The sequence below is a fragment of the Herpailurus yagouaroundi genome, unplaced genomic scaffold (assembly GCF_014898765.1).
Source record: "Herpailurus yagouaroundi ecotype Mexico unplaced genomic scaffold, PumYag 139, whole genome shotgun sequence".
Lineage (NCBI taxonomy): Eukaryota > Metazoa > Chordata > Mammalia > Carnivora > Felidae > Herpailurus > Herpailurus yagouaroundi.
In genome coordinates, this window is record NW_024412394.1 from 38,578,498 (window position 1) to 38,591,239 (window position 12,742).

Genomic DNA, 12,742 nt, shown 5'->3' on the forward strand with positions numbered 1-12,742 from the left:
GTTTTATCATCTCTTTTATTTTTTTATTCATTCATTCTATATATGGTCTATCATCTAAATATAATTATTTATTTTGATATTTCAGCTAAAATTTATATTTCAGCACTTTGTCATACATTTCAAAATATTAACTGCTATAGAAGATGTTATTACTTATATAGTTATAATGTGTCTATTTCATAATTTCGCTTAAGACTGACCCAGAATTATGTTGACACTTTTTATACTCCTGACAGTATGAATTCAGTAATGAAGTCTTAGAAAATGCCCACTAAATATATTTTGACCTGACTTGATAGAAAGTAGAAACCTATTCATTTTTATCTTTAGTTTCAGGTGCAGCACCATGTGTCTCAGAGTCTGGTAACCCTGGGAAGTTGCAGCTTGTTGAGAAAATCTATAATATCTCAGCTTTTATCAGAAGTAAACAGCTTCACTGACATTCTGGGTACCATCAATCAGGTACATGTAACCCGAAACTGTAACTCTTATTTATTTAATACAGCTATAGACTTTTCTTTCCTTTTCTCCTCTCTATTCTTCTTGTCCGGCTGATATTTTAGTTTCATTACCTTTTTTCCCCAAAGTATGTGAATAAAATTACTGTATACTAAAATTGTAAAGATATTTTCAGAAAATAGTTTTCAAAATAATACCATCTTATCATCCTTACATGCATATATGTGCCAAAGGTACCACTGGTGACAAGGAATGCTTAGATGAATGGCCTTAAATCTCTCTAATCAGGCATCATGTTCCTAGAGCAAAATATTGAGAGGAAAGTGAATAGGAAAGAATGCTGTTTGAAGAACAGCCTCTAACCAGTGGTTTTTATTTCTAATTGCTCATGAGAATCATCTGGTTAACTTTTAAATACCCTATTGTTAAGCCATATGCTAGTTTGGTCAAAAGGAAGTATCTGGATTTAAGATGCAGGTATTGGTATTATTAAAGCTCTTCAGGCATCCCAATTTGCAGCCAGGGTTGAAAACCCGTGCTCTCAGCTCTCTTATCTGTGCAAACTCTTACATCAATGCTGACAAACGTGTCTAAGGAACAGAAGTCATTCCTTTATTTTCATGTTGATACTGGTATATCATGTGTTCACTTTGCCAACTTTTAATACCATTACTGTCTCTGTGATAGAATGAAGCACAATTAAAGGAAATCAGAGACAGGAAGAAACGTTTGGGTAAAAAAGAAAAAATTTAATTAGAAAAATATGTACATAATTTTACATAATATTTCACCAATTGCTTACGTCTAAGTTCCCTACATTTAATAATATATTCCAAAAATACCATTTAATCTAATTGAATTCGGTGAATGACATGATAAATCATCTAGGTGACTACTAAATGGTAAACTCTCTTAAGTGCTGTGTTAGATTTTTTTAAGTAATTGTTACTGGGGCTAAAAGTGCATTTGAGAAAGAAAGAAGACACATTTCCTAAATGAAAAAAAAAAACAGTGAAGTGCTAAAACACTTGCTGGTGTTTGTAGAAGCTCCAACATCAAGGAAGTGATCAAGGTAGGTTGCAAGTCCCTGAAAAGATGTCATGGAAAAGGAACAACTTGAAAAATGTATTTGAAAAGCAGAAGATAACAGACACTGGCTGTACTTTTTAAAATGTGTGCCCAGCATTCCTGAAGTGCAAGGTAAGGTCATGGAATTTAAAAACAGGAAGCTATGTGGGAAATGCCTTGATGAAATTAGATTGCTTGTATGGAAAATAACAAAGTACAGACAAGAAATTTTTATTTACATATTCTCATTTAATTTTCACGAATCTCCATGAAGTAATTGTACCTTTTACCTAATACATAGATAAAGAAATAAAACCTTAGAGTGGTTAAGCAACTTGACTGAGATTGCAGAAAGAATATATGCCAAAGCCATAATTCAAACCCAGGCATCTTGATTGTTAAATCACTTGGGAAGAAGGATAACAATGAAACAATAACTACTTTCTGGCAGGTGATAAATAGGGTATTAACATGCTTTACATAAATTTTCTCCATCAAGGAGACAAGGAAACTATTAGTTGGTAAGGAAACAATTAGTTGGTTTCCTTGTTTAAAGACAAGGAAACTATTAGTTGGTATTCTTATAGTAGATGACAATATCCACTTCAGCCATTTTACGCAGAAAGGATGCATGAGTAGCTATGGATTGTTGAGAGGGCTGAGGAAAGAAATTTCAGGCTGTACTTTCATGAATGACTCCCATAATCACACAGCAGAACTTGACTACCAAAGGAGTTTCTGCCTTTGCCATCATGACCAGGAAGCTTCTTAATAAATCAAGGAGATGCTGCTACAGTCACAGGTTCCAGAAAACAGTCCTGCCAGAATGTACAAAAGACAAATGTGTGACCTGTGCTGTACCTGTCTCACTATGTGATTCAGTTTGAACTACAAAGTTTTTGTGAGTGAATTTGTTTCTAAACCAACTTTATATTCATAACCCTACCAGCAAGAGAGTATAGGAAATGTAGTTTCACAAAATACGGAGGACAAGGTTCAAGATGTCAAGGTAGGAAGATCCTGAGCTTACCTCCTCTCATGGACACACCATGCAATAACTACATATAGAGGAACTGTATTGGAGAAGAAACTGAAGACTATCAGAACAACTCTAACACAGCTAAAGATATAAAGAAAAAGCCACATCAAGAAGAATAGGGGCAGAGAGGTAGTCTGGTTGGGACCAGACCCCCAGCACACCATCCCACAAATGGGAGAGATATCACAGGTGTGGAGGTCCTTCCTGAAGAGTGAAGTTAAAGTCCACATTGAACACCTCCTCCCTTCAAGGATATGTACCAGAGAGGTAAGTTCCCTTAATATCTGGCTTTGACAATCAGTAGGGCTTAGCTTCAGGAGAGCTGGAGGCCTGTAGGATTGGCCTGCAGACAATCTTACTCATTCTTGGACCCAACACAGAGGCAGCAGTTTGTAAAGTACCTGGGCCTTAAGTGAAGGACATTTATCGACTACTTTTAGGGCATGCTAAAGAGTCAGGGATCTGTAGGAACGTTCTCTGGGGACAGAAGTATTGGCAGGCACAATTTTTCTTATCCTTCTTCAGCCTAGTTGGCCCATGCCAGTTCTGAACACTCTCCATCAACCTTGATAGCACTGTGTGACCCACCCTGGTGTTCTGTGGCTGCCCTGACCAAACCCACCTACCCTGGCAGCTGCCCTTCCAACGTGGCTCCCACCCTGCCATACATGGTGGGCAGCCTTATCCAGGATCAGGACTCCTTCAAAGCAACTTCTGCCTCAGAGAGGGAAGGAAGAGCCCTACCCAGCAACAAATCCACAACACTTGCCACCAGGCCTCCCAGCCAGCAACACCAAGAACTAAACCCACCCATCAGTATGCCCACAGCAGCTGCAGCTGGGACTCTTAACCAGCCACTGGGGACCACACACAGTCCACACAGACAACACCCACTGGAGTGCCTTATTCTGAAGAACAGGAGTATTGCATTTCTGGGCCCCAAAGAATGCCTTCAACATCAGTACAGTACTTTCAAAACCAGGAAATATAGCTGACTACCTAAAACATAGAAACAATGCAGAGAGCCAAGTAAAATGAGGAAACAGAGGAATACGTTCCAAATGAAAGAACAAGACAAAACCTCAGGGGAAAAAACTAAGTAAAATTAACATAAGCAGTCTCCATTTTATAAAGAGTTCAAAGTAATAGTCACAAAGGTGCTCACTGAACTTGGGGGAAGAATGGATAAACACAGTGAAAGCTTTAACAAAGAGACAAACAATATAAAAAGGAACCAATCAGGGCTGAAAAATGCAATAACTGAAATGAAAAATACACTAGATGGAATCAACAGCAGATTAGAGGATGCAAAACAGTGGATCAGCAATCTGAAAGACAGGGTAGTATAAATCATACAAACTGAACAACAAAATGAAAAAATAATTTTAAAAATGAGGGTAAGTTAAGGGACTTCTGGAATACCATCAAATGTATAACACTCACATTATAGGGATTCCAGAATAAGAGAGAGAAAAAGGGCCAGAAAAATTATTTGAAGCTGAAAACTTCCCTAACCTGTGGAAGGAAACAGATACTCAGATCCAGGAAGCATAGAGAATCCTAATAAAGATGAAGTCAAAGAGGTCTACACCAAGACATTAATAATTAAAATGTGAAAAATCAAAGATAAAATATTAAATGCAGCTAGAGAAAAGCAACTAGTTACATATAAGGAAACACCCATAAGACTATCAGCTTATGTTACAGCAGAAATTTTGTAGCCCAGAAGAGAGTGGCATGATATATTATTCAAAGTACTGAAAGGAAAAACACTACAACAAATAATATTCTACCCAGCAAGACTATCATTCAGAATTAAAGGAAACATAAGTCGTTTCCCATGCAAAAGTTAAAGGAGTTTATTATCACTAAACCAGCCTTACAAAAAATGTTAAGTGTACTTATTTAAGTGGAAAAAGACAGAAGAACAAAATTATGAGATAAAAAATTTCACTGGTAAAAGAAAACATGGTAAAGGTAGTAAATTAATCACTTATAAAGCTACTATGAAGGTTAAAAGACAAAAGGAGTTAAGCCAGGTATATCTACAATAATTAGTTAAGGGATATACAAAATAAAAAATATGTCAAATATGTCAAATACATAAAATGTGGGGAGAAGGGTAAAAAATGTAGTGCTTTTACAATGTGTTCAAAGTTAAGTTACCATCAAATTAGACTGAAGTATACTTAGGATGTTCTATATGAACCTTATAGTAACCACAAACCAAAAACATGTAATAGATACATAAAGAATAAAGAAAAAGGAATTCCAGTGTAACACTAAAAACATAATCAAACCACAAGGAAAGAGCAAGAGAAGAAGAAAGGAACAGAGAACTACAAAAACAACCAGAAAACAATTAGGAGAATGGCAATAAGTGTATACTTATTAATAATTACTTTAAATGCAAATGATGTAAATGGACTACATGCAGCAATAAAAAAAAATAAGATGATTGAATGGATAAAGAAAAAAAATAATAAATCCATTTATATGCTTCCTGAAAGAGACCCACTTCAGACCTAGAGACATCATGACTGAAAGTGAAGGAATGGAAAAAGATATTCCATGCAAATGGACATATGATTTCATTCATTTGTGGAATTTAAGAAACATAAAAGATAACATAGGGGAAGGGGAAAAAAAAACAAGATAAAAACAGAGCAGGAGGCAAACCATAAAAGACTCTTAAATACAGAACAAACTGAGGGTTGATGGGGTGGGGATAGAGGGTGGAGATATAGGTTAAATGGGTGATGGACATTAAAGAGGGCACTTTATGGGATGAACACTGGGTGTCATATGTCAGAGATGAATCACTGGGTTCTATTCCTGAAGCCAAGACTATACTGTATTTTAACTAACTTGAATTTAAATTTCAAAAAATCTGGGATAGAAATACGTATATCAGATAAAATGGCAAACAAGGGCATTGCATAATGACAGAAGGATTAATCCAAAAAAGGATTTAAGAATTGTGAATGCCCATGCACTCAACAAAGGAGCACTAAATATATAAATCAAATATTAAGAAACATGAAGGGAGAAATTCATAGTAGCACAACAATAATAATAGAGAAATTTAAGAGACCACTTACTTCAATGGATAGATCATACAGACAGAAAATTAATCAGGAGGCAGAGGATCTAAATGACAGTTTGGACCAGATGGACTTAATAGACATATACAGAACACACCATCCAAAACACATTATTTTCAGGTGCTCATGGAGCATTCTCCAGGACAGATCACAGGTTAGGCCACAAAACAAATCTTAATAAATTTAAGAAGATTGAAGTTATATCAAACATCTTTTTTTTTTTTTACCAAAACAGTATGAAATGAAATCAATTATAAGTAAAAGGTGAAAAAACACACCTGTGGATGTTAAACAACAAACTACTAAACAACCAATGTGTCAATGAAGAAATTAAGAGGAAATAAAGTACATAGAGACAAATGAAAATGAGGACGCAATGCTCTAAAATATTTAGGACAGTTTTAAGAGGCAAGTTCATAATGATACAGGCCTACCTCAAGAAATGAAAAAAAAAATCTCAAAAAGCAATGTTAACGTTACAGCTAAAGGAACTAGAAAAAGAAGAACCAAACAACCAAAAAAGCCCAAAGTCAGTAGAAGGAAGGGAATAATAAAAATAAAAATAGAAATAAATTAAATAGATACAAAAGAAAACACAAGAGAAAACATCAATAAAACTAAGAGTTCATTTTTTAAAAGATAAAATTAGCAAACCTTAACCCAGATTCATCAAGAAAAAAAGAGCGAGAGCTCAAATAAATACAGACAGAAGAGAAATTACAACCAGTACCACAGAAATACAAAGGGTCATAAGATAATACTATGAACAGTTATATACCAACAATTTACACAAACTAGAAGAAATGCCTAAATTCCTAGAAACATACAATCTTCCAAGACTAAATCATGAAGAAACAGAATATCTGAACAGACCAATTGCTAGTAACAAAAAGAAACTAGTCTCATCAGAGCTCTCAACAAACAAAAGTCTAGGACCAGATAGCTTCACAGGTGAATTCTACCAAACATTTAAGGAAGAGTTAATACATATTCTCAAATTATTACAAAAATTGAGGAAGATGGAACACTTCTAAACCCATTTTACAAGGCCAGCATTACCCTGTTACCAAAACCACAAAGACACACGAAAAAGAAAATTACAGGCCAATATTCCTAATGAACATAGATGCAAAAATCCTCAACAAAATGCTAGCAAGCCAAACTCAACAATACATTAAAAATATCATACTCCATGGCCAACTGGGATTCATTCCAGGGATGCAAGGATGGTGTAATATCCACAAATCAATCAATGGGATACACCACATTAACAAACAAAGTATAAAAATCGTATCATCTCAATAGATGCAGAAAAAGCATTTGACAAAATTCATCATCATTTATGATTAAAAACTTTCAACAAAGGTAGGTGCAGAGGGAATGCATTGCAACATAATAAAGGTCATGTATGACAAACCACAGCTAACATACCTAAAGGTGAAAAGCTGAAAGCTATTAAGCTATTCCTCTAAGATCAGGAACAAGGATACCCATTATTCACTTCTTTCAACATACTGTAGGATGTTATATCTCTAGCAATTAGGCAAGAAAAGAAATAAAATACATCCAACTTAGAGCTGGAGAAGTAAAACTGTTGATATTTGCAGATGACATGATACTATAGATAGAAAACCCTAAAGACTCTGCCAAAAAACTATTAGAATGAATTCAGTAAAGTTGTAGGATACAAAATCAATAAACAAAAATCTGCTATGTTTCTATATAATTATAATGAAGTATCAGAGAGAGAAATTAAGAAAAAAATCTCATTTAAAAATTGCATCAAAAAGAACACAATATAGGGGCGCCTGGTTGGCTCAGTCGGTTGGGCGTCCGACTTTGGCTCAGGTCATGATCTTTCGGTCCGTGAGTTCGAGCCCCTCGCCGGGCTCTGTGCTGACAGCTCAGAGCCTGGAGCCTGTTTCAGATTCTGTGTCTCCCTCTCTCTCTCTGACCTTCCCCCATTCATGCTCTGTCTCTGTCTGTCTCAAAAATGAATAAACGTTAAAAAAAATTAAAAAAAAAAAAAGAATACAATATCAAGGAGTAAATTTAACCGAGGAGGTGAAAGACCAGTACACTGAAAATATAAGAAAGTCACTGGTGAAAGAAATTGAAAGTGACATAAATAAATGGAAAGATATATTGTGTCCATAGGTTAGAAGAACTAATATTGTTAAAATATCCATACTACTCAAAGCAAACTGTAGACTCAATGGAATCCCTATCACAATTCTAATGAATTTTTTCACAGAACTAGAATAAGTAATCATAAAATTTGTATGGAACCACAAAAGACCCCCAAAAGGCCAAAGCAGTCTCAAGAAATAAAAATATGTGAAGGTGTCACACTCCCAGATTTCAAACTGTACTAACAAAGCTATAATAATCAAAATAGTTATAGTACTTATATAAAAAGCAACACATAGATCAATGGAACAGGATAGGGAGCCCAGAAATAAACTCACACTTATATGATCAATTAATCTACCACAAAGGAGACAAGAATATGCAATGGGGAAAAGACAGTCTCTTCAATAAATGGTGTTGAGAAAACTGGACAACTACATGCAAAATAATGAAGCTAGGGGCTCCTGTGTGGGTCAGTCAGTTAAGCGTCAGACTCGATTTTGGCTCAGGTCATGATCTCACAGTTCATGAGTTTGAGTTCCGTATTGGACTCTATGCTAACAACACAGAGCCTGCTTGGGATTCTCTGTCTCCTTTCACTCTACCCCTCCCCAGCTTGTGCTCACTCTCCCTCTCAAAAATAAATAAATTAATAAAAATAAAACTAGACCTCTTTCTTACACCATACACAAAAATAAGCTCAAAATGGTTTAAAGACTTAAATGTAAGACCTGAAAAAATAAGCTTCTAAAAGAAAATATACGTATTTCTGCTTTGACATCAGTCTAAGAAGTTTTCTCTTGGATATGTCTCCTCATGCACGATAAAAGAAAAAATAAATGGTACGACATCAAACAAAAAGCTTGTGCACAGTGAAAGAAACCATTAACAAAATGAAAAAACAACCTACTGAATGGGAAAAGATACTTGTAAATGATATATTGGCTAAGGTGTTAATATCAAAAGAACTCCCACAACTCAATAACAACAATAAAATACTCACTTAAAAATGGGCATAGGATCTGAATAAACATTTTTGCAAAAAAGGCATACAGATAGCCAACAACAACATGAAAAGAAACTCAGCCTTACTAATCATTGGGGAAATGCAAATCAAAACCACAGTGAGATATCACCTCACACCTATCAGAATGGCTGGTATCAAAAAGATAAGAAATAACAGGTGTTGCTGAGAATATAATCAGGGGACTCTCTCGTACTGATGGTAAGAATATAAGTTGGTGCAACGCCTATGGATAGAAGTATCAAGGGTCTTCAAAAAATTAAAAATAGAATTACCATATGAATAGCAGTGTCACTTCTATTTATTTGAACAAAATGATAACACTAATTTGAAAAGATATATATATCCCTGTGTTAATTGCAGCATTATTTACAATAGCCAAGATATGAAAACCGCATATGTGTCAATTGATAAATGAATTGATAAGGAAGAGCTGGTATACACACAGCACACACAGTGGAATATTGCTCAGCGGGAAAAAATAAAAGAATGAAATCTTGCCATTCGTGACAACAGGGAGGGTGGTAGAAGGTATCATGCTAAGTGAAACAAATGAGACAGATAAAATCATATAAGTATGATTTAACTTATATATGGAACCTAAAACAAAACAAATGGACAAACAAAACAAAAACAGACTCTTAGAGAACTGGCGGTTACCAGAATGAAGGGAGGTGAGAGGACAGGAAAAATGGGTGAAGGGGACTAAGAGGTACAAACTTCCAGTTATGAAATAAATTTGTCATGGGAATGTAATGTATAACATAGAGAATATAGTCAGTAATATGATAAATTTTATGTAGTAATAGATGGTAACTAGACCTGTCATGATGATCATTTCCTAATGAAAAAAAACATCAAATCACTGTCTTGTTTATCTGAAATTAATATACCATTGTTTGTCTATTATAATTCAACTAAAAAAGATAATGTAGTTTATGCTTTTTCAGCTTTGTTACTCTAAAAAGATGACAGAATGGCTATTGATATAGTCAGTCCAGTATATAAGTCCATATATAAGGTTCAGAGATTCAGTAATATTCTTTTAAGAGATGGAATCAGAGTAGGACACAGGGCAGAACACAGAACACAGGGCAGAACACAGAACACAGGGCAAAGGGTGTGAATAGAGGGAAGCCATTTATTTGGGACTGTCAATACAATAAAGCTTCCACAAGCAGCAAAAGAGATAACCATTGTATGTAAGTGGTGTTATCCAAAGGGACTTGAGGAGAAATTTAATGTGAAGGAGAGAGGAGAATCACTGGAAAAGTTAATACTGTAAAACTAAGAGATAAGAAAAATGATGTTGAGAAGAATTAGGTAATCAGGAAGGAATGTTTATTCGTGAAGAGAATAAGTTTAGTTTAGATATATTGAATTTGAGGAAAAACTGAATTAATCTAAATGTAGGCACAGGGAAATATGAAATTAAAATTTGAAAGAAAGGAAAAGGGCATACCTAAAAATTTGGGAAATACCACAAATACATGGCAATCATGAAATCAGAAAGAGAACAGGGTCTCAGAGAAAAGTAAGGTGGAATGGGAAAGAATATATGAACAAAGAAAAGAAGACAAGCTTTATTTCAATATGTATGTTAGATGGCTGTTAAATGTCAGACTTAAGTGGTTTAAAATATTTGTCAGGAGCCTCTGGGTGGCTCGTCAGTTGAGTGTCCAACTCTTGATTTCAGCTCAGGTCATGATCTTGAGATTCATGAGATCGAGCCCCATGTTGGGGCTTAGAATGGAGCCTGCTTGGGATTCTCTCTCTCCCTCTCTCCGCTCTACCCATGCTCATGTGAACACGTTCTCTCTCTCTCTCTCTCTCTCTCTTTGTCTCTCAAAATAAATGTAAAATAAAATAAAATTGTTGTCAAATATACAGTAATATATATTTATTTCATATAATGTGGATTATGCAGAAAATCCATAAGTAAAAATATTAATGTTAATACCACACTACACATTTTATGTCTTTCCAGTTTTCTTTTTAACTCTTAAGAGTTTTTGGTCCCCAAAATATTTGTATCATACAGCACATAGTTTTGTATTCTGCTTTCTTGTGTAAAAGTATATCATTAGCACTGTTCATGATTTTGATTGCCTAAGGTAATGTGATTTGTAGTGACTCAATAGTATTTTATGATATTCACATTCTTCATTTATTTAGTCTTAACTGCATGCGACTCTTAACTGGTGATATGCCCCCCAAACTTGCATATTAAGATGATTTTTTAAAAAAGCATATCTCTTTTTTTTGAAAAGCATAGCTATCAAAATACCTAATTATTTAAAACAAATATAATTTCTTGGAGGTTCTAAAAAAGAATGTGAGGGACTTCTGGGTGGCTCAGTTGGTTAACTGTCCAACTTTGGCTCAGGTCATGAGCTCACGGTTTATAAGTTTTAGCCCAGTATGGAGTTGAACTGTTCAGGAGTACTGATGTAGGTATTATTTCTGGGTCATGGTCATGGAGAGAAGAAAATTGTGAAGAAGAGCTTGAGAAATTTACATAGAGGCTTTCTTGATTATTCGTTGACTACTAAGTTGCACCTGTGCAGGAAGACATTCCACAAGGCCAAAGAAGGAAAAACTGCTGAGAAAAGAACTACTGCCAAGAAGCTGTGAACTGAACAACGCACAAGTGGTTGGGACCATCCACATTCTATCCAGCCATAATGGCAAGACCTTATTTAATACTCTGGGCGTTGAGTAGCAAAAGTTTACAACTTAACCATATGGTAATGTATAGCCGTAGGATAAAAGCTATGGTAGAATGATTCTAACAAAGCTTAGAAACAAACTTTGAAAAGGATCTTGCTGATTCACAGCTAGTCGACAACATGATATCATTAATGTCTAGCATCCATTCAGAAATTTAAACATGTGAAGAAGAATGTATAACCCACAGCCATGAGAAAAAAAAAATCAGTTAATTGAAATAGAACCAGAAAGGACAGAAATATTAGAATTAGCATACAGGTCCCAACAGCTCTTATAAATATGTTAGAAGAAAACATGAATAATAAGGGGAAAAACAGGAAATTTAAATATAAAAATAAGAGCAGTATATATTGATAAAGCTATTAAAAACATAACAGGTCAGTATAAATATGAAAAAAATCTTTGCCAGTAATCAATAATTTAGGTTAACATACACATTCCTTGAAAGATTAAAATTCCCAAAACTGGTAGTAGAAAACATAAATTACCCTATTCTAATAAATATTGTATTTAAAATTATAAACCTTGCCACAAATACAACTCTAGTGCCAAATGTATTCTGCCATCATACATTTGAAGAAGAAATAGTAGCACTCTTACACAAACTTTTTACAAGAGAGAATAGGGAAGATTTCCTAACTCATTATGAGATCAGCATTGCCTCAGTATCAAAAACAAAGACATCACAAGAAAAACACAAACTCAGACCAGTATCTTCTATATTCATAGAAGTAAAAGCCTTACTGCATATTAGTAAACAGAATCCAGCAACATATAAAAAGAATAATACATGATGATCAAGTGGGATTTATCCCAGGAATGAAATGTTGTTTTCACATTCATAAAACAATGAATATAATCCACAGTATTAACAGACTTACCAAGAAAATTCATGTGATCTCAGTATATGCAGAAAAGGCACCTCGCAAAATTCACCACCCTTTCATGACTTAAAAAAACAAAAACAAAAACAAAAACAAAACATAAGAATAGAAGGAAAATTTCTAAACATGATCAAAGTTTTTTTCTATGAGAAACCTCCAGAAATACCCAGTGGTAAAAAAGACTGAATGTTTTTCTCCCAAAACTGTAAATCAGGTATGGATAGTCTCTCTCATCACTTCTATGTAGCACTGAGCTAGAGATCCCAGCCATTTCAATTAGGCTAATGTACTTTTAGGAAGGACG

At 34.7% G+C, this 12,742-nt stretch overlaps 1 protein-coding gene across 1 annotated transcript in view; it reads left to right on the forward strand.

The window, feature by feature from the left end:
• Positions 1–12,742, forward strand: part of MEI4 (meiotic double-stranded break formation protein 4) — a 211,033-nt gene that overhangs the window by 138,741 nt on the left and 59,550 nt on the right. Inside the window, exon 4 of the mRNA XM_040473996.1 lies at positions 331–462. Coding sequence (XP_040329930.1) covers positions 331–462 — 132 coding nt within the window. The remainder of the gene's footprint in view (positions 1–330; positions 463–12,742) is intronic.